The sequence below is a fragment of the Squalius cephalus genome, assembly GCF_949319135.1.
Source record: "Squalius cephalus genome assembly, chromosome: 21".
Lineage (NCBI taxonomy): Eukaryota > Metazoa > Chordata > Actinopteri > Cypriniformes > Leuciscidae > Squalius > Squalius cephalus.
In genome coordinates, this window is record NC_137142.1 from 7,953,788 (window position 1) to 7,977,778 (window position 23,991).

The 23,991-nt window shown below is 38.0% G+C and overlaps 1 protein-coding gene across 1 annotated transcript in view; it reads right to left on the reverse strand.

Annotated features, from left to right (window-relative positions):
* Positions 1–23,991, reverse strand: part of rps6ka2 (ribosomal protein S6 kinase, polypeptide 2) — a 74,315-nt gene that overhangs the window by 3,350 nt on the left and 46,974 nt on the right. Inside the window, exons 11-20 of the mRNA XM_079855137.1 lie at positions 23,820–23,884; positions 23,588–23,690; positions 23,087–23,217; positions 18,335–18,460; positions 18,062–18,151; positions 7,908–8,066; positions 6,810–6,971; positions 5,738–5,814; positions 3,967–4,084; positions 2,153–2,290 (exon numbers count right to left, since the gene is read on the reverse strand). Coding sequence (XP_079711263.1) covers positions 2,153–2,290; positions 3,967–4,084; positions 5,738–5,814; positions 6,810–6,971; positions 7,908–8,066; positions 18,062–18,151; positions 18,335–18,460; positions 23,087–23,217; positions 23,588–23,690; positions 23,820–23,884 — 1,169 coding nt within the window. The remainder of the gene's footprint in view (positions 1–2,152; positions 2,291–3,966; positions 4,085–5,737; positions 5,815–6,809; positions 6,972–7,907; positions 8,067–18,061; positions 18,152–18,334; positions 18,461–23,086; positions 23,218–23,587; positions 23,691–23,819; positions 23,885–23,991) is intronic.

The window sequence follows — 23,991 nt, forward strand, 5'->3', positions numbered from 1 at the left end:
CAATATGAAGTTACTGTGCCGGTGTTCTATCAAATAATGCTACCTACCAGATTGTACGGTTATCTGCCTTTGTTTTAATGTCCATTCAAATTAAAATTACGGTGTAGCCTGTGTACTTTGTACAGCTGCCATCAGTCCCTCTAACTTCTGATGTCCTCAGAGCTTTGTCCTGCACAATTGCGGTCAGAACATTTAGTATGGTCTGCTCCATCAACAAACGTGCGATATCGATCGCGAAGGATTATGCAGAGTTGACAGAAAAACGTTACACATTGCCGTATCAGATGAATACAACCAAGAATTAAAGCTTGGCAAACTAGCTGGCAGAGTGCCAAAACTTCGCCTTCAGCCCCGCCCTAAACGCGGTTGAGTCAACGCTGGACTAATATATCTTATGGAGGTATTTTGTCATGTCAAATGTATTAATAATGCCATCAGAATGCAACCAAAGCACAGGATAGCAATAAGTAGATGGCTATAAATAATTGTAAATCATACAAAATAAATGCCATGATCACTAGATTTTATACAGGTGTTACTATAATGATTTTGTTAATGGTGATCAGCAACTAAATATTGATAATGTGGAAGTTACTGCCTTTTGCCTTGGCATGACTTCTCACTTTTTGCTGACAATACAAAGGCAGAGTACAGTAACTTTAAAATAGTGGTCAAAAGTCAAGTTTGAGCTCAAATTTTTTTTATGTATATAATTTCCATTACTTAAACATCTATTTGCCAGATTTCCAGTGTCCTACCTATAATTAATTTGGCGGGACAACTAAAAATCTTTAAAGTCATTTTTCTCAGTTCCACACTCTAGCGACTTAAGGTCTTTTGCCTTTGTAGGGCAGTAATATAGTTATCCTTATACTGTAGTTATCTTTCTTGGTGTGAATGGGCCCAGTACTATTTTTTTAAAGGAATTAATACATTTATTCAGCAAGGATGCCTCAGGGTTCACCAATCTCGGTCCTGGAGGGCCGCTGTCCTGCAGAGTTTAGCTCCAACCCCAATTAAACACACCTGAACCAGCTAATCAAGGTCTCACTAGGCATACTAGAAACTTTCAAACAGGTGTGTTGGAGCTAAACTCTGCAGGACAGCGGCCCTCCAGGACCGAGATTGGTGAACCCTGTGCTAGAGGATCAAAAGTGATAGTAAAGTCTTTTACATTGTAGATTTCTATTTAACATAAATTCTGTTCAATGTCAAGTTTCTCTTCATCAAAGCATCCTGATTTTTTTTTAATCAGTTTCCAAAAAAATAAAAAAAAATAAAGCAACTGTGAACTCAACATAATGGGCGAATTCCAAACGGCATTTTTGCACCCTTGAAGGGCACTTCGGGAAGGGGACGTTCCAAATGAAAGTGAACAACAGAATCCCTTCACGAAGGACCCTTCCATAAGTCCGTTCATGCAATGGTCACTTCAAGGAAGTAGTTTTAGAGTTTATGGTCATGTGTGACATGGCGAATCCTCGCGATTCATTTTTAAGCTAGATAGTGGGAGAGTTTGAGTTATAATTCAAGTTGTATGTTATTACACACATTTTTGTCATTCGTTCCAAATGAAGTGTAAATTAGTTTCATAGGTAAGAAATGTGTTTAATAGTAGATACATTGTAAACGAAAAGAAGAGACGGAAAGTTTTAAAGGGCTTCAAGGGCTGCTCTTCAGAGTAGGGCATAGGGATGCTTCGCTCAATATCTCAACAATAATATTGAGCAGCAAATCAGCATATTAGAATGATTTCCAGAAGTATCATGTGACACTGAAGACTGGAATAATGGCTGATGAATATTCTGCTTTGTCACTACATAAATAAATTACATTTAAAAACGAATTACTTCATGTGATATCCTCTATATTTCTATTTATGTATTTCTCAAAAAACAACAACAACAAAAAAGATTATTTTTCTGTAGTGTAGTTATGACTCCAGAATATCAAGTATCATTAAGGATTATAATGATCACCAGAATTGTTTATTTCCTTTCCAATTCCAGGTCAAAAGAACTATTTATTTGTTTAGGTGTAAGTGTGTTTGTTTGAAGTGGCACAGATGCAGTTTCACAGGAAAACATGAGGTGTCAGTATTGCTCTTTGACAGTGGAGAGCAGAGACGGGATGATAGTCACAGGAACTGTACCTTCACCAGTTGCACGTCCTGTCTGATCAGCTGGCTCTGAGATAACTCATCACGGTTCACTATCCAGGGATGTCTGAGGACAAGAGGTGCCGTCAGCCGCTGGTGAGGGTCCACGTGTAGCATTTTAGTGACAATGTCCTATTCAACGGTCACAAAAAAAAGTATTACTATTTATTTTATTTTTTTCTGAGGCATTTATGTACCATCTCAATATGGTTTAATAAGAGTTGATGGTAACACTTTACAATAAGGTTTCATTAGTTAACATAACATATGAACAACATTTGTTACAGTATTTATTAAAGTCCCCCTGTGGTGAAAATCAAGTTTATGTTGTTTATATGTCTATGTGGTGTTTTTAATATGCTTTAGGACAAACCATGTGCAATTTCATAAGTCAACACCATTGCTGAGTATTTTCTCTTTAAAACTGCAGTCTCAGTCAAAGACAGTCTCAAAATCGCAGTTTAAAATCGCTGGTGTTTCTGACGTCACAAACTACCTTGTCAAGTCAAGTCACCTTTATTTATATAGTGCTTTTTACAATACTGATTGTTTCAAAGCAAGACTTTAATCTTTGTTAATGTTAGTTAATAAAAATACAGTCGTTCGTTGTTTGTTCATGTTAGCTCACAGTGCATTAACTAATGTTAATAAATAGAGCTTTTGATTTTAATAATGTATAAGTAAATGTTGAAATTAACATTAATTTATATGAATAAATGCTTTAGAAGTTTTGTTTATTCTTAATTCATGTTAAAGTAGTTAACTAATGCAACTTTATTGTATTGAGTTGATAGGTTAAGGTAATTTCTGTAAATCAATTCAAATCAAATTCAATAAAACAATTAAAAATGATTTGTTTGTGTCATCGCTCATGGGTTTTATTGCATTTACATTGCCTAAATAACATGATGTCTATTACTGTGGACAGTAATATTGATATACTCTTGGTTACCAGTCAAAAGTTTTGAATAATTACAGTATTTAATCAAAAATACAGTTAAAAGCATTCATTTTGAGAATCAAATACAGTTTAGTAAAAACAGCAATATTGTGAAATATTACTACAGTTTTAAATAATTGTTTTCTGTTTTAATATATCTGAAAATGTAATTCTTATCAATTACTTTTGGTACTCAATTATTAACAATGTTTCTAATAACGAAAACATTTTTGCTGCTTAATATTTGTGTGGAAACCGTGATACACTTTTATACAGTCCTTTTTGAATAATAGTATTAATTTCTTTATCTTTTTAATCTTACACTAAACTTTTAAATGGTAGAGTATCATGGTTTATACAGAAATATTAAGCAGTGAAAACTGATATCGACATTGTTAAACAATAAGAAATGTTTCTTGAGCACCAAATCAGCACATATGAATGATTTCCAAAGAATTGAGTGACTCTGAAGACTGGCTAAAAACAGGAATAAATTACATTTGGAAATACATTCAAATAGAAAACAGTTATTTTAAATTGTAATAATTTTTCACAATATTGTTTTTTTTTACATTACAAAAATCTTAATCATTCCAAACTTTTGACAGGTAGTATAAATCTAAAAATGATTACAAGTGTTACTTAAGTTCATTTAGTAAAAAGAAGTGTGAAACACATGCCTTGATTATTTTTGACTGGATTTTACTTCTTGTATTAAACAACAAAAATAATGTCATTAACAAACATATTGAATATAGTCAAAAGGCAGAATAATATTGAGATGCTCATTTTGGTTTATGGGCTATATATATACTGTATATATATTGCACAGGCCTAATCACAACATGTAGAAACTGCGCAAGCTGACCTTGGCTGCGTCAGACACTGTGTCCCAGTTGCCTCCTGAGAGGGCAAACTTCCCACTGCCAATGCGAGCCAAGATCTCCTCCGGTGTGTCGTCAGGGCCGTTAGCGAAGGGCGTGAAACTGTGGGACAGATTGAGTGCTGCTGAGTGTGTGAAACAACTTGTGAATGTGCCCTTTCAGAGAAAGGGTGAGAAGAGAAAGAAACATTTTAATACCCCCATTTCCACTGAGTTATTTTTAGCGAACACATATGGCTAGGTTGGAAGAGCAAGATGATTTTTTTTCCTTCTTTTTTTCAAATGTTCTGATTACACAGAGGTTTAAAGCTCAATCCATAGTCAGGAACATTAAATTGAGAGTGCTTCTTGGCTTCTGATAGCTCTAGCATTGTGTTCAGAACAATTACTCTGTGACTCGACCCGGCTTACCTAGTAATCCCCTCATCCGGGCAATGGGGGAAGATGCTCTACATAGGGTTTTGATCTGTTTGTGTTGATAAGTCACTCATCATTTTGTAGAAAATTAAGGCTGTGCTCCTAGGTCATGTGGGTAGATGATTTTTATTGATGGTAGAAAGAGGCATGCTTACATATAGCATGCCTAGATGAATACTGTCAGTTCATTTTAGAGCAACAAATAGAATCTGTTCATATTTAGATTATTAAACATGAATGGGTGCATTCGACCGTTAGATTAGATCAATCAAGTATAATAGACTTATGTGAGGATGGTGGTGAAGGTTTTTTTTATTATTATAATTTTACTAGGAGTGGTTTTCTTTCCACTACTTTTGAACTATACTGTAGTGTAAAATTGTTATCCGGTTTGGGTACAGCTACTTATTCTTTATTATTACTATTTTTCCACATATTAGAATAACATATGAAAGGTCACAAAATAGTCACATGGGAATTATGTAATGACCGCAAAAACAAATCAAATATTTCATCATTGAGCTTCTGCAATCTTTTTCTAGATTCCAGCTCTGCTGGGGTAGATGAGGTGCATTTTGGGATGCTTTTTTTAACACTATTGAAGATTCACATGTATGCTAAACAATGACTCCTTCTCCTTCATTATCTCTGCTATTTAATTGTCTTTTTTAAACTACTGTATAGTTTATTTCAAAACATATGTAGATACAATTTATATTTATCTATGAAACTAATTAGACCTGAAGGTTTTCATATCATAAGAAACAAAAATGCAGTCAAATGTTTACAAACTTTTGCCCTGTAGTGATTATACAGTATATTTATACTTCATACACTACCGTTCAAAACTTTGGGGCTAGTAAGATTTGTAAGATGTTTTTGAAAGAAGTTTCTTATGCTCACCAAAGCTGCATTTATTTGAACAAAAATATTGTCTATATATTGTCAAATATTATTAAATAATAAATAATTGTTCTAAAATCGAATATATTTTAAAATGTAATTTACTTTTGTGGTGGCTTCAGCATCATTACTCCAGTCTTCCTTGTCACACTTCAGAAATCATTCTAATATGCTGATTTAGCACTGAAGTAACAATTAGTATTATTATCACAACTGCAAGCAGTTATAACACTGTGATATTGTCTTTTTCCTGATTCTTTAATAGAAAGAATGGCATTTATTTTAAATAGATGTTTTTCTTTACTGTCACTTTTGATCAATTCATATATGAGTATATATATATTTAAATAATAAAAAAAGATCTTACTGACCGCAAACTTTTGAACTTTAGTTTATATGTAATATATAAGATATATCCAGTTAAGACTCAACTTACCCTGCCAACATGGTGTAGAGTAAGATTCCCAGACTCCAGATATCACAGGCGGCATCATATCCCTGTTTCTTCAGGACCTGTATGAATCACAGGTTTGTTGTTGTCTCATAATCTCATAAACAGATCATAAAAAACACCTTTTTTTTTTTTCAAACATTTCAGCATATTTTCAATGTTTAAACAATACACATACACAATTGTTATTTTAACCATGACCCCTAATAATCACCGCTTTGTTTTTTTTTTAATGAATGTACTATTATATTTATGCAGTAGTTATAATCCATTTACAGTATCTTTTAGAGTTTAGCATAGATTTTGAGCATAGATCTGAAAATTGTATTTAACTTAAACTCTCATTAACGAGTTTGCTTGCCCATAAAATCTTTCAGATATTAGGTTAAACTTATTTGGCTTGCTGTCCACTGAAGAGGGGCTCGATGAAGCAGCTTCAACTCGAGCTCTGATATACCCCCCAGTGGCTAAATGTAGGATATGATAATTGAAGGGCAAGGTACCGGAGATGAAGGTGGAGTTTGGGGAGGTGGAGGGATACTGGAACAGCTTGATGCTAGAGAGAGGTAAGCGGCTGCTTATATACTCAGGCTGTTGATTGAAAGATTAGATGGGCTCACTCCTCCCTAACTTGCGTTTAGGAACTTCATTAAATCTTATAAATCTTATAAACACTCACTCATACATCATAAAAGCACAGACTTAAGTTTGGTCTCTTTTTAAAGAAGACACTTGGCAGATTATTGCTAAAGTGAAAGACTGAAAAAGTGAACTTTAAAAAAAGTTATATAATTTTACATTTATTGTTATGAAAAACGCACAAAAAATGTACTTCTGTCATCTTGTTTCAATAAAACCTTTACCAAGTTTCATACCATTTATAAGAATAATAATTAAAAAAAATTCGCCAGAGAGCACCAGACGGTTAAATAATTTATAATTAAATAATTTAAGGGTTAAATGTGTATGACATTTACAAAAATTGAAAAATGAAGGGTTTTTTTTTAGATGAATAAATCATAACAGCACAGAAAAAGATAAATGGATCCAAAAGTACCTCTGGAGCCACAAAGTTTGCAGTGTAGCACGGTGTCATGAGCAGACCATTTTCAGCCCTCAACTGTTTGGCAAAGCCAAAATCACAGATTCTGATGGACTCTGGGTCGCCTGTTTCATCGACATACAGGATGTTACTGGGCTTCAAGTCTCGATGCACAACCTGAACACAGAAGTAGAAACAATGATGCAGTAAATGCTACAAAGTGACTTAAAAATGAACAAAATGTGTGTAATTTGTTGGATTAGATCTTTTATGGTACATTTACCATAGCAACTGAACAACGAACTATTTAGGGCCATATCATACCCGGCGCAATGCAGCGACAATGCAAGTGATTTTTGCTAGTTTCAGCCCGACGCAGTTATCATTTTCACGTCCTGCGCCACGTTGTTCAAATGGCAATTGCATTTGTGCGCCCATGAGCGTGCTGGTCTGAAAATGAGGTGTGTTCAAGCGCATTGTTGGATTTTGAGGAACTGAAATAGACTGAGCCATTGACCAACTGAAACCTGGTCTAAAGTCAATGGCACAATATTTTTTTTGTTATAGGACACATTAGTAATATGAGCCTATACACTGTAAAAAAATATTTTCATGATTTGTTATCTTAACTTTTAATCTTAAAGGTTTAACTTAAAAATGTAAGTTACCTGGTTGCCTTAAAATTTTGAGTTCATTGAAATTAAAAAATTGAGTTAATGCAACAAAGAGATTGGTTTAATAAATAGAAACTCAAAATATATGTTATCTGAACAACATTATCTAAGTTGATTTGACAAAAGATTATGGTTTAATAAATAGAACTTCAAAATATATGTTATCTGAACTACATTAATTATCTAAGTTGATTTGACAAAAGATTAAAAGTTGTGATAACAAATCATGAAAATATTTTTTACAGTGTAGGCGGGTCCACAAAGCGTGTACAATCTGCTTATTACACACACAGGGCACACAAACATGCCAAATATTAAAAATAAAGCAAAAGTGGATTCGGACACACCCTAAGTGCACTTGCGCTGTGCGCTTTAGAGCATGAGCTTAGATCCTTAAAATAGAGCCCTTAGTGTCCCCTCTGTGACCACACATACTGACCCCCTGTGAATGCAGATACTCCACAGTCTTGGTGATGGTGCAAAGCACAGCTGAGGTCTCCCGCTCTGAGAAGCACTTCTGCCGCAGGATCCGGTCCAGCAGCTCTCCTCCTCTCATCAGCTCCATCACCAGATACACAAACTTGCCGTCATCATAGACCTGCAGCACACAGCACAACACACTCACTCTCTCCATCACAGTGCACTGATGCAGCTCTCACTCACAGACATGAGCTTATCTAACCACAAAAGATCTGGTGACATTTGCTCAAGAGTAATGCAGGTTAACTTGGTAAAAAAAATAAATAAAAAAAAACTTTCAAAGTATGTTAGTGAGCTACAGTGTTTTGTAAAATTCTGAATTCCTTTCCGTCCAAGATTTTAAAATTGCTTTTCAACACACAACAGAGGAGTTTCATTAGTCAATTAGCTAATTTGGACTAATTATGTCTATTTATTTCCTATTTATTTATTTTAAACTAAAGGGTCTCTCCAAGCTAATCGCACCATTTTTAGACCTAACTTTATGAAAATTAATATCGGGTAACACTTTAGTTTAGGGTCCAATTATCACTATAGTTGGTTATTAGCATGCATATTACTAGGATATTGGCTGTTTATTAGTACTTATAAATCACATATTAATGGCTTATTCTGCATGGCCATATTCAACATCCCTTAACCCTGTCCAATACCCAAACTTAACAACTACCTTATGTTGGATTACAAATGTATTATATGTTTTAATTTAGAATACTGATTTTAGCATTTGAGGTTTAATTTAGATTCCAGTATAAACTGAGAAAGTTTAGCAGCTGTTATGATGATTATTGAGTTTACAGCAAGAGATTCCTGCCCGACCTGTTTTTCCTTTGTAAGTTAAATGAGTCAGATCACGGAGACGCTAACCTATTGTCTTTAATGGCTCTTGGAGCCAGAGCCCCACAGTCCAGACGTTGAATCGTTGGGCTGATTGGATTAGCACATACAGTATGCGTTTGAATGGTTATGCTGATTGGATTGAGACTGGTAACACTCTGGAGTCTGGGGCGGGTTCCTTAACCTGTATACCTAATTTGCATGCTTTGTTCAACCTCAATGTAAATCCCTCCCCCTAAATGTCTATAAATTTGCAAGGCAACTGTCTTGAGTTAGTCTTGATGATGATGATGAACTACAGACTACCTGGAAGAATAAATCTCTTCTGCTTATAAGATCCATCTCAAGTCTCCTGGTTTTTGCTTCGATGAAGGAATAATAAGTTCCCAACACTTACTAACTATTAATAAAGAGTAATTAGGAGTTTACTGAGGCAAAAGTCATTAATAGTAAGAATTGGATAATAGTGTGATTGAATATTGATATCAAAATTAGAATCTATAGAGGGTATGCACATGATGTCACAGTAGGCGGAGTCACTGCGGTTACACCCACTGAGTGGTAAAAAGACGGAGTGGAAGCTTTGGTGTTCAGCTTGTATCCTGGCCTTAGTTATAGTTTACTTTGTCAATACTGACACCTTGTGGTCACTTTAAGTAGTACGTCACCTTTAATAATATATCAGCCATTTTGGATTTTAGAGCTCATGGTACAGAGTATAGAGGTGCATCCACGTCCATCCTTCTTGTTTTGCTCTTGAAACGGCACAATCTGTAAGTTTAAAAGACTAATCTAAGCGGTAACATATGATTACATGTATTCTGATATATATACATATGTTTGAGGACGATTTGCATGTGACATGTTAAATGTAGCCTGAAGCACATAATTGTAATGCTTGATTGTTCTTCTTAGTGATTTATGTGCATCTTAAATAATGTTTTGATTTATGTGAACTGAATGTAACATTTAAGAGATATTTTATTAAATATCATTGTTCATTTGTGTTACAGTTTCACAAATTGGGCTTCAGTAAAGAAAGTTTGACCCTGACAACTGTCTACGACTTTTACTAAGCCTTTGTTTAGCTCGCTGCAAAAGCAAACATAAGCTGAAGGCAGAAGAGTGAAAAGATTGACTTCACATTGAGAGCTTAACACTGGACTACATGCGCTCTATCTACAATCTAGAACCAGAATGTCGCACTCATCGAAATGCAGCCAAGCTTCCAAGCTGGAAACCAGGTCAGAGGCTAGATCTTCAGCCAGCAACACTTCATCCACACGTCGCTCTCATAAATCTAACGCAAGCCAAGCTGCAGCTGAAGCACGCGCAAAGGCAGAGGCTGCACGCACAAGAGCTGAGTTTGCAAAACGGCAGATAGATATGGAGATCGAAAAGGCTAGGATTGAAGCAACGCTGAATGCTCTGAAAGAGGAGGGTGAAGCTGAAGCAGCTCTCGCAGCAGCAAGGGTGTTGGAATCTGCCGCAATTTGTTCAAATGACGAAATTGAAAGGGGTAGTTCTTTGGCTGCTGAACGCACAGAAGAATTCATTAGGACACACTTTTCTCAGAACCAGAGTATGAAGAAAGAAAAAGACATTCCTGGAATCAGCCAGTCTACTCCTAACGCTGTAAATGCAATAAGCAGACATGACCAAATGGGGTATCAGCATTCAAGACAGCCGAATAGCTTTCCCTCTCATATGAGAAACCCCTGCTCACCAAGCGAACCAGTACCTCGATCCAGTGAGGTGTCTGATCTTGCAGTGTTTCTTGCACGCCGTGATCTTCTCACTTGTAGTTTCAAAGTATTTGACAACAAGCCAGAGAATTACATACCCTGGAAAACAGCGTTTATGAATGCCATTAATGGTCTAAATCTAAAAGACAATGAAGAGATTGATTTGCTTACCAAGTGGCTCGAAGGTGAGTCCCTACGACATGCTCTGAGAATAAGAGCTGCCCATGCACATGATCCTGAAGCTGGTCTCAGACATTTATGGCAACGTTTGGACAAAAAATATGGTTCTCCAGAGGTAATTGAAGCATCTTTATTCAAACGTTTAGAGAGTTTCGCTAAGATTTCTCACAAAGACTTCAATCAGTTGCAAGCACTCGCAGATCTGCTCCTGGAAGTGCAAGCAATGAAAGAGGAAGGCAATCTACCTGGTCTTGGATTCCTTGACACATCAAAAGGAATAAACTCTATTGTCGAAAAACTGCCTCACAGTCTTCAAGAAGCATGGATAGTTAAGGGAACAAAATACAAGAAAGAATATCTACTTCATTATCCACCTTTTTCATACTTTGTCGAGTTTGTCAATGAAAATGCTGAAATGAGAACAGACCCCAGCTTCTCTTTTCAATCTTCTAATACATCGCCTCTTAAAGTTGAAACAGTCCAAATGAAGCAGTCAAGATTCCGACCTTCTATCTTTGCCAGCAAAACAGAGGTTGAATCGAACTTGTCTGTAAGTTCCAACATCAGTTCAGTTGACCTGACAAGACAATGTCCCCTCCATAAAAGGAACCATTCACTATTGAAATGCAGAGGTTTCAGAATGAAGTCTTTAGCTGAAAGGAAGAGGTTTCTTAAGGAGAACTCTATCTGTTACAAGTGCTGTGTTTCTTCAGACCACAGGGCCAAAGACTGCAGGGTGACTATCCAGTGTTCAGAATGCAGTAGCCATGACCATCTCTCTGCTCTTCATGATGGTCCAGCTCCATGGCTCGAAAAGGGACCCGCGACACCAACAGAGGCTCAAGGCGGGGAGCAAGACGAACCAACCTCCACAGTGACCACATCCGTCTGCACAGAAATATGTGGAACAGGGTTTCAAGGAAAGTCTTGCTCAAAAATTTGCTTAGTCAATGTTTACCCTGATGGTTGTTCTGAGGAAAAGAAGCGTATGTATGTAATGTTGGATGATCAGAGTAACCTCTCTTTAGCGAGGTCAGCCTTCTTTCGCACGTTCAATGTTCAAGGTGAAGTCTTCCCTTACACAATGAGAACATGCTCAGGCACAGTTGATACTAGTGGGAGGAGAGCAAAAGACTTTGTGGTCGAATCCTTGGATGGGAAAGTATCAATGATGCTTCCAACACTTATAGAGTGTAATTCGATCCCTGATAACAGACTGGAGATTCCCACACCTGAAGCCGCTGCTTACCATCCTCATCTTCAAAACATTGCCTCTCAAATACCTCCACTGGATCCCACAGCTGACATTCTCATTCTCATAGGGAGAGATCTTATCCGTGCGCACAAGGTCCGCAGACAGCGCAATGGTCCTCACAATGCTCCATATGCCCAACTCCTCGACCTGGGTTGGGTGATTGTAGGAGATGTGTGCCTCGGTGGAGCTCACAAACCCACAGTGAGCACTTTCAAAACTAGTGTTCTTGAGAACGGCAGACCCAGCTTTCTCACACCTTGCAAAAACAGCATCTGTTCTAAAGAAAGGTTCACAAGTGAAGAGCACAGACTCATAAGGAGCACAAAACGATCTCATGACATTGGGAAGCATATCTTCAAGCAAACCAAAGAAGACAACATGCTCGCACTATCTGGAGAAGATGAGGTTTTCCTGGATATTATGGACAACGAATTCACCAAAGACAAAGCAAATAGTTGGGTGGCTCCACTCCCGTTTCGCTGTCCCAGAGAGCGTTTGCCCAATAATAGAGACCAGGCTGTCAGTCGTCTATTATCACTTCGTCGTTCTCTGAAAAGGAAGACGGACATGAAAGACCATTACGTGGATTTCTTGGAGACAATGTTAAAAAAAAGGCATGCTGAGATTGCTCCCCCTCTTGAAGGCAACAAGGAATGTTGGTACCTCCCAAGTTTTGGCATTTATCACCCACAAAAGCCAGGGAAGATCAGGATAGTGTTTGATTCAAGTGCTCAATACAACAACGTATCCTTAAATCAAGTTCTCCTTAAAGGCCCAGACCTGAACAACAGCCTGATAGGTGTGATCATCCGCTTTAGATCTGACTCCTACGCTGTGATGGCAGACATTGAGCAAATGTTTCACAGCTTTCTGGTCAAAGAGGAACATCGAGATTACCTGCGCTTCTTGTGGTTTAAGGATCACGACCTTGATGGAGATGTCGTGGAGTACCGCATGAGGGTCCACGTTTTTGGCAATTGCCCCTCCCCATCAGTAGCTGTATACGGGCTCAAGAGAACAGCCGTAGAGGGAGAGTCGGAGTTTGGAAGTGATGCAAGGCTCTTCATCGAGCGCCATTTCTATGTGGACGATGGGCTAAAATCATTCAGTTCCGAAGCTGAGGCCATTGATGTACTGCACAGAGCTCAAAAGATGTTAGCACGATCCAACCTCCGCCTACACAAAATCTCATCCAACAGCCCCATGAGAGCCTTCCCAAATGAGGATCTGGCAACTACTCTGCAAGGCCTCGATCTTGGTGTGAACTCACTATCCATCCAACGAAGCTTAGGATTGTGTTGGGACTTGTCAATAGATGCATTTGTATTTCAAGTATCCTTCAGTGACAAACCTTACACTAAGCGAGGAGTGCTTTCTACCATCAACAGTCTATATGATCCTCTAGGATTTGTAGTACCAGTAAGCATTGAGGGTCGCTCCATCCTGAGAGACATCTCTGGAGATGCAGATGATTGGGATGTTATTCTGCCCAAAGAGAAACAAGAGAAATGGCAAAAATGGAAAGATTCCCTCAAACATCTGTAAGGACTAAAAATCTCAAGAATGTATACCTCCATCTCATTGTCTAGTGCACACAAGAAAGAGATCATTGTGTTTTGTGATGCTTCCACTAAAGCTGTAGGTACAGTAGCTTACCTGAATGTTACTAACACAGATGGTCTCAGTGAAGTTGGTTTCCTCTTCGGTAGGGCAAAACTTGCTCCAAAGCCGGATGTCACTGTCCCTCGACTTGAGTTATGTGCGGCCGTACTAGCAGTGGAAGTAGCAGAGATGCTTCAAGAACAGATGGATACAACACTGGATGATGTGAGATTCTACACTGACTCTAAAGTAGTGCTAGGATACATCTTCAATGAGACCAGGCGTTTTCACGTCTATGTTCATAATCGAGTACAGCGCATTAGACACTCTACGGGACCGCATCAGTGGAACTTTGTGCCCACTCATCTTAATCCAGCCGATGCTGCAAGCAGAGGACTCCCCTCAGAGCAACTGACTTCATCATATTGGCTAACAGGGCCTCCATTCCTCCTACACACAAGACAAGACCAACTTGATAAAAGGTCTTACACTCTCGTCAGTCCTGAAACAGATGCAGAGCTTCGTCCAGAGTGTGTTACTTGTGTGACTAGCCTGTCACAAAGAAACCTTGGGAGTGAAAGGTTCCAACGATTCTCTAGTTGGAGCTCCCTGCTAAAGGCCATAGCACGATTGCAACACATAGCCAAGTGTGTCAAGCCTGGATCGGGAGACATCTGTTGCGGATGGCACATTTGCAACAAGCATAAGGAGGAAGAGCAGCTGAAGAAGGCTAAAGCTACAATCATTCAAACTGTTCAGAGAGAAGTCTACAGAGATGACTTTAAACGCCTAGAACAAGGTCAGCCTGTCCAAAAGTCAAGTCCTCTCAGCAAACTCTGTCCATTCATTGATCCAGAAGGGTTTCTCAGAGTAGGAGGTCGGCTGGGGAGAGCTCAACTACCATCTGAAGAACTGTATCCAGCTTTCATACCTGGTAAACATCATGTTACTCAGCTTTTGATTCAACACTTTCATGAGAAGGTATGTCACCAAGGCCGACATCTCACGGAAGGTGCCATCAGGGCAGGTGGTTACTGGATTGTTGGAGGAAAGAGATCGGTCAGCAGCTCCATCTACAACTGTGTTACCTGTCGCAAATTGAGAGGCAAACAAGAGGAGCAGATAATGGCAGATTTACCAGCTGATAGATTACACATAGACCCGCCATTCACATTTGTAGGGCTGGATGTTTTCGGTCCATGGCCAGTCGCGGTCAGGAAAACACGAGGATGTCCGGCAGAAGCTAAAAGATGGGCGGTCATATTTACTTGCATGACTACACGGGCGATTCACCTAGAAGTGATCGAGTCTATGAGTGCCTCAAGCTTTATCAATTCCCTGCGGCGTTTCTTTGCAATCAGAGGCCCCGCTAAGATCTTAAGGTCTGATTGTGGAACCAACTTTGTGAGAGCCTGCAAAGAGCTACAAATTGACAAGCAAGGTTGCCACAACACAAACATTCAAGCTTACCTATCTGATAACCAATGCTGCTGGCAGTTCAATCCTCCTCATGCTTCACATATGGCTGGGTCCTGGGAGCGCATGATTGGAGTTTCCAGACGTATCCTTGATGCCATGCTCCTTCAACACAGCCCTGCAAGACTTACACATGAAGTTTTAATAACGTTCATGGCAGAAGTGAGTGCAATTGTGAATGCTCGTCCCTTAACCACAGTCTCTACTGATCCAGAACAACCAATGATACTAACACCAGCAATGCTCCTCACGCAGAAAGTTGGAGGCCCAGCAGTACCACCTGGCCAATTTGAAAACCATGATCTATGCAGAGCTCAGTGGCGTCGTGTTCAGTATTTAGCCAATGTCTTCTGGGGAAGATGGAAGAATGAATATTTGAGTGGACTTCAAGGACGTCGCAAGTGGCGCATGGCTAAGCCAAACCTACAAAATGGAGATGTTGTGCTTCTGAAAGATGCCCAGGAGAAAAGAAATGACTGGCCAGTTGGGATCATAAATAAAACTTACCCAAGTGAGGATGGCAAAGTCAGAAAGATTGAAGTAAAAATCATAAAGAAAGGTGAACAAAGACTCTTCTTGAGACCAGTAACTGAAGTTGTTCTTCTGGTTTCAAAGGACACAAATTAAGGTGGCTTAACGATCTGGATGTTGACGCCTTTGTTACTGTTCCTCAAGTCTGATGTGACATCTGTTGATGTCAGGCGGGGAGTATCCTGGCCTTAGTTATAGTTTACTTTGTCAATACTGACACCTTGTGGTCACTTTAAGTAGTACGTCACCTTTAATAATATATCAGCCATTTTGGATTTTAGAGCTCATGGTACAGAGTATAGAGGTGCATCCACGTCCATCCTTCTTGTTTTGCTCTTGAAACGGCACAATCTGTAAGTTTAAAAGACTAATCTAAGCGGTAACATATGATTACATGTATTCTGATATATATACATATGTTTGAGGACGATTTGCATGTGACATGTTAAATGTAGCCTGAAGCACATAATTGTAATGCTTGATTGTTCTTCTTAGTGATTTATGTGCATCTTAAATAATGTTTTGATTTATGTGAACTGAATGTAACATTTAAGAGATATTTTATTAAATATCATTGTTCATTTGTGTTACAGTTTCACAAATTGGGCTTCAGTAAAGAAAGTTTGACCCTGACAACTGTCTACGACTTTTACTAAGCCTTTGTTTAGCTCGCTGCAAAAGCAAACATAAGCTGAAGGCAGAAGAGCTTGAATGCAGTGAAAGCACACAAAAACATCTAAAATGGGAAAGAGCTGTACAATTGACTGTACAAATAGATTCAACAAGTGATCGGAGCTATATTTTTACAGACTGCCGAATGCAACAGAAAAGAGAAGCAAATGGATCAGCAAATGCAATTTGCAGAAACAACTGAACTCCAGGCAGTGAAACGTGAATTTGCAGTTACCGTTTTGTGTCAAATATATTGAATTTTGTGATAAAACCATACCCAAGGTTATATAATGTATTGACAACTCATCAATTCAATATTTACCATCTTACATTCTGCATAACTGTAAAGTTTTGGTCAGCATGTATTAAAAAACAGACATTATGATGAGCATTGTGTTCTACAAACGGGGATGGTTAGATAACATAGACAAACCCAGTTTTCCATACAAAACAAGTTTAGATGGCTAGATAAAAAGATAGGAGCACAAAGAACTTCTAAAAGGGATTCAGTTTACACAGCAGAACTCTGTATCGTCTGCCTGACAATAACAGCGGACAGCTATCCAGATAACTTTAAAAGTTTCTACAAAATATATTGAAACAACCAGAGTATTCATTGATGTCCTCGTCACTTTAATTTCGGCAACAAATCCTGTCTTGAAGTGCGAACAAGTGTCAAGTCAAACTTAATTGTATAACGCTTCACAATACACATCGTTTCCAAGAAGCTTTACAGAAAGTCATAGCCAAGGCTGGACGATATGATACAATGGCAAAAAAAAAAAAAAAACCATGTGTGAAAATTATTCTTCATGCTCCCTCCTAACTATTCTTTCACAATTTGAGCCTGATTAATCTTAACAATGTCATACTGGAATATGGCCATGATGTGTCTTCCTACATGGTTGTTTAAGAAATGAAAAGCTACACACTCCATCAATTAGGGTTAGAAGAACTTTTGCCAAACATATAACTACTAGAAACATAAAAACAACTGCAATAATGATCCAGTCATAGACTCTTAAGCATTTGCCTATTTAATTGTTGTTGTTTTTTTGGCCGGGCAGTGTATATAACAATGAAACAAGTAATCATTCTGATTTAGATCTACCTATTGTATTTATACAGTAGCGTTGTCTAACAGATAAAGCGTTCACAGTTTATGTATTTTCCCCTGGTGTCGAAATTAGGTACATAAAAATGTCAGGAAACCCGATTCCTGGCCACATGTCAATGTCCATGTACCACTGGTTCTTTGGTTAGTTGTTGCAAGGATCACTGTCAAGTCCAAATGCCTTTAATTTAAGCAGATACACGTTTTTGCAGTTTCCCCTATTAAAGCCAGTCATGTTGCAGGATGTTTTGCAACTTATTCTGGCTGAGGGGGCGTGACATCAATGCATACCCTTTTGATTGACTATATAAAATATATAGTAAATTAGAGTATTCTGGGAAATTAAGCATTCTTCTATTTTGGTCAATTGTTTTTTTTTTGTGTGTTTTTTTTTAAGTTAATTTAATAAACATAAAAATGGGCAAAATAGAAATGTATTATTGAAAACTACATTTTATGAAACCAAAATCCACTATTAACTTCTTATAAAATAATATATCTTCTTTAGATCTACAATCCAACATAAACCAAAGACAGAAAAGTTCAAACATTGTTAAAATCCATGAGTACAGTTTAGAAACAGTAAATTTAAATTGCAAAACTGTGGGCACAAATTACATGATCAAAAATAGTTTCCTACTAGTTGGGGGTCTCCATAAAACTAAAGTAGCATTTCTTTCTTTTTTCAAATTGTGACTCACATCTTTCAGAGTAATGATGTTTGGGTGCTGGCCGTATCGCAGAAGAATCTCAATCTCTTCAGACGGGTCCTTCTTGGCTCTGTCAATAATCTGAAAAGAAGTGGGCTGGTCAAAGCGGTGTCTGATAAAGCTTCGACTGACACTGAATGATGCTGTCCTATATGATAATCCATCAAGAGGCTCTCATGAAACAGCCTCTGCTGTTCACTAAATAATACTCTGCACTGAGTTTTGTCAATCAAAGAGCTTTTAAGGAGTAGATTATATACTTACTTTAACAGCATACTCCACACTGGTGATTCTGTGAACACAACGTTTGCAGACCGAATACGCTCCAATGCCGATATCCTCCTTCAACTCATAGCCGTCAGTGAAATGAATGTTGTTGCCATGAAGTTGCTGCATTATAAAACAACAATACACATGAAAATAATGCTTATTTAATTGATATTAACAGTGATGAAATGACACCATTTTTCCACTAACTTTTGACAACCAGAATGTGTCTTCATTTTGAACAGCGTGTCTATTCATTGATGATTTATTGCAATCTAATCGAGTGGCATTCATACATTATAAGTGTGGCTTCAGTGTCCAATGTGGATGACGATTTAGCCCCAAGCAACTTTACAGCACACAATAACTGTCCTCCAGGAGTAACCTGAGGTTAAATGTCTTGCTCAAGGGCACAATGACGATAATTCACATCTCCTTTGAAGGGGTTTGACCATACAACTTTTCACTTACCAGCCTACATCTTTAACAGCACCCCATATATCTGAAATTGACTGAACATTTCACCATCTGGTTTTCTGCAACACATAACACCTCTTATTTTTCAAAAGAGTTTGCATTTGTATTTTTAGAAAAATGTAAATGTACAGACATCCATGTATAATTTGAAAATGTACCATTGACTTTGTTACAATGTTCAATTACATCACTGTAACATTTACATACTAAACTGTGTTTGGCCTCTTCTTTTATTAATTAATGAAAAAAACTATGGCCTTCCCCACAGGGGCGTGTCTAGAGGGGGGGCACGGGGTGGCACCGGCCCCCCCTGGAATATGATTGGCCCCCCCTGGTGCCCCCCCAACATCATTGGGCTAGATTTACTGTCAACATGACAATGCCCAACGCCATTGGATCAGAGCGCTGTCAATCACTGCTTGATTTGCGATTCGCAAAGCAGAATCTCTGGTCCGCGTTTTTCAAACAGGAGTCAGGAGAGAGACACCTCGACATGTCACTGTTTATGGTATGCACACTCAATTACAGTATATTATATTGTTAATTTCGTTGACGAAAAATGTTCGCCATTATTTTCGTCAACGACATTTTTTCAGACAAACACGAGACGATAACTATATCAAAAACAGTTTTAAATGACGACAACTATGACGAAAATGTATTGACATTTTCGTCAACGAATAAAAAATAGACGAAAATGTTAGGGAGGGACGATTGGGGAAGAGATCCAGTCAGAACTGATTTGCGTTTGTGGTAGATGCGTACATTTGAATTGTAACGTGCTGATCTAGCTAGCGGCACACGAGTTGGAATGCGCTTGATGCTGCATGTCTCACAAATCGTTAAAAAATGTAAACGTCTGGGAGAAAGATAAGGGCAGACATATGGACAGATCTGAATAAGAGTGACGACGCGAAAGAGAGCTTTAGTCGGTATGTTTTTCTGTGCGAACACACACACACACACACACACACACGACCCGAAGAGTGCAGCCCTGCACATAGACGCGCTGCGCGCAAAGGACTGAATTGAGCTCTCTTTCGCGTCTGAATGGACAAATACACACAACATGTCCGTTTTTGAGAGTATTCACGTAAACACAGTCGGTTATGTCTTTACAGAACGTACAGTTGTGAGAATATCGGATGTGCATTAGCAGTGCAATTGGATCTGCACACTCGGTCTTAAAGTGACAGTGCGTAATAAACCTAATGCCTTCTGTACACTTAATATTGTTCAAACAACAAAATAAAAAGAGAAAAGCATTCACTGCTCTTTAATAATAGCTTTAATAAAGATGAATTATATTTAATTCATACAAATAAATATATCTGCTTGAAAGAATAAACAATGATGTATGTAAGTAAAGACTGCATAATCATTAATTAAAAAAAAAAAAAGACTGTTCTACTTTAGAAGTTTTTCCAGTTGAATTTTCTGATTTCCCATGGGCCCCCCCTCACTGGTTCTTGGTCCCCCCTGTGCCCCCCCATTTATAAAATCCTGGAATCGCCCCTGCTTCCCCACCACTGAGGTCCCAGAGATCCGGAATAATAGAGATGAAATAATTGCCTACTAATAACTGTACTATAGTGCTGCAAAGATAAAATGCCAAGACTTTCTCATCTGAGCTGATCAGCAGTCTAACAGCACTCATCACGTCATCAGTGACTGAACAGTAATATCCAGGGATGTAAACAACTCATTTGGAGCTGTTTTCAGCATATTAGGCATACAATTAAGAATTAATGTATGCATATTGTGAATGAATTGTTTAGCATTCCCCTACCATCCTCAGACCTACAATGAACCAGGTAAAATGTGGCTTAAGTGTGTTTTTTTAGGACAGTCATTTAGCGTATTAAAATATGTTTGCTATAATATACAGTACTGTATATTTGCTAACTATTTTTTTCTTTCTTCCTTTAATTTTCTCTGTTTGACAAGAAATCCCCATGTGTCTGCATATTAATAGGTCAATGGCTGGTCTGTGCTTAAAATGTAAAGGGATAGTTCAGCAAAAAAATAATTTTAAATAACTTTTGAGCAATTTTTAAACACTTTTTTTGTGTACTTTTTTTTCCACTGACACAGACAAAAAAAAAGCTAAAGCTATTGTTATCCAAAATTTGCCCTCTAGACAAATTTTGAGATATATTTCTCAGTGGAATCTCATTTTTTCTGAGCACGCTCAGTTTTTGGACCTCTCTGTTTCTAAACTTCCCAAAAACTTTAACACCATTCTTTTGCTGCCTTGCAAGCACTGCTTTTCCTTCGGGAAATACAAATCTAGTCTTCAATGCTTTGTAACAGTGCATGGAGATAAAAGTGAAATGTGAAACTGACATATATACATCAAATATGCAAATAATCAACAGCATGTTCAGGTGAACGAAATGCCTCCCCAAACCAAAAGCAATTCACAGAACAGGTTTAGAAATCTTCCACAAATAGCTGCACTCATGCATCTTGATGAGCCCTATCAGAGTAAGTTAATATCGTATGCTCGGCAGATGCCACATCAGATCAGAATGACGGCACCGCAGAACAGACATCTGCTCGTGTGTCAGTGTGCCCCCGCCAATCAATACATCTCATTCCGGTCACTGCCACGTCAGCTCAGACACTTCAATAAAGTAGCTCCTCAGGTATGAACCATCTGGCAGAATTAGTTCAGATTATGTAACATGGGTCTCCTTTTTTCTTTCTCTTTCTTCTCATTTTTGTGCTGTGCTACACAACAGTACTTCCCAGAGGAATAGGGCTGAATCAACTGCAAAACAACTTTGGCTAGGCTGACTGCGTTATTTCCTGTATGTTAGTGACTAGCCGTCAATATAGCACAGCATGCTTTAGTGAAATATTGACTGGTTCTCATCACTTACTTGTATCATCATGACCAAAGAAACATCATTTGTGCATTTTCTGAAGGAATGGAAGTGGTTTTGCCAGTGCAAAACTGTTGCCAGTGTTGTGGGTGGTTACTAAGGTACTGCTATGCAGTTGCTGAGGTATTTTGAGTCGCTCAGTTGCTAAGGTATTCAAAGTGTTTTTTGCATGTCGCAGTGCAGTTGCTGCAGTTTTTGAGTCTGTTTTAACATGTTGCTACAGTTTCCTAGTGAAAAATAAAAATACAAAAATTTATTTGAAATACATTTATTTTATGCTAAGTATACTACAAATACATTTACAAGTTTATTTGCTTAATATAAATACTCTGCAATTGTACTTTTGGTATACTAAATTGGTCTACTTAACAACCAATTTTGAACTTAACTGAAAATAGTGCTGGAAATAGTGCTGAGGTCCAACTAAAGATATACTTAAGTATATTTGATTGTGCTAAAGAGGAACCATTACAAGTATACTTTAGGTGCACTTTAAATATCTTGCATTTAAAGACTGATATTATACAGAGATCATACTACCCTTACTAATAAGGATATTAAAACACATTTTAGGCTTAATATTAAGAGATGTGCATTGTGCAATAAGGAAGAACTCCAAATTAAATTGTAATTATAGTATTTATCAGTATTATCTCAGTAAATATGTTAATGGATTTGTAGTATACTTAGTATGAAATTAATGGTATAGTTTTTTTTTACCAGGGTTGCTTAAGTATTTTAAAGTTCCCCTGTGGTGAAATCCAAGCTTTTAATGTATGCTGTGTTTTTAATATGCTTTAAGACAAACCATGTGCAAAGTCCATACCACTGCTGAGTATTTTCTCTTTAAAACTGCAGTGAACTAAAGACAGTCTCAAAAACACAGTTTGAAATCGCTGGTGTTTCTGACGTCACAAACTGCCTTGTAACCAATCAGGTCAACGTGTGATCCTCAACGAGTGGATCTCTGAGCTGGTGTGAGTGAGTGGAGGCGGGGCTAATTTGCATATTCATAGAACTGTGTATACTAAATGAGGCAAGGGTGTAGAGTTACATTCAAGCTATTTTAAGGCATGAAGATTTTTTTTTTCAAGGAAAAAACGTTTAAATATGTAATTTTGGTGATTAAAGATTAGTTTTAAGGTATAGAATTACTGACTACAGGGGAACTTTAAGTGTTTTTCTTTTTTAAATGCTGCTTTGAGATTGCTAAAGTAATTTGAATGCCATTTTGTTGCTACACTTTGCTAAGGTAGTTAGAAGGATTTTTAGAATAACATTATGCCATTGTTAAGGTTTTTTTGAGCAGTTTTTAGTATTTTGTTATGGGGTAGTGGATGGTTGCCACAACTTGCCAGAAAGCGATTATCAGAGTCCTGCTCACCTGCACAATGGGGTTTACAGAGATTTGCTTGATCTCGACCAAAGGTTGTTCTTGACCCAAGTTAGAGGCCACAAAGCTGAAGCCACGGAAGAGCTGGTGTGCGTTAGCGCTGGCTGGAACACCGGGTGAGTCTGTGGACACATACAGAGAAAAATATATTTAGAAAGGCAACAAGGACATAGTCTATCTATGAATGGAAACACACAATTGATCCCATCTGAGCAGTATGAATAGTTTGTTCTAAGTGGCAGGACCCGAGGGCTCTTGTAAACAGGTTCTGCTGTTTCAGTTCACTCTAATTTGTTTTTGCACTCTCCCTGTGCTTGCAGGGCACAGACTGTTATGTAAGAATAGTTTCCAGTTCGCTGTCTATCACATTGTCTCTGTCATTTAAAAGCAAACACTTAAAATGATTCTTCCAGACATTCTTTAAATAAAACGGCATATGAGTATTGAGTATTAATGAGTATTAATCTGAAAATCAACTGCAATTTGCATCACCTGTCGGTGTGCGGGATGTAAACTCAGGATCAAAATGAAAGGTGTCCTCTGGTCGGCCCACTGCTGGTTTGAACGGAGGCTTGATTTCTCGTCTGTACAACTTCTGATAACCAAGAAGACAGAAAGCCCATGGTCACGATTTACACCATTTAGGACACATACGCTAATGCTAAGGTTTATATATATATATATATATATATATATATATATATATATATATATATATACTTACATTCCAGTCTATTGTTGCAAAAAATATATGCCTTTTGATTTCTTCCACTCCATCAGGTCCTGCGCCTGCAGAACAACATGAGGACAAACATCCAGTCAGGTAACAGATGGGATTCCCATGAAACATCAGTCTATCTGTGAGTCAGGCAATTGTTGAATACAGCTCTACAGCT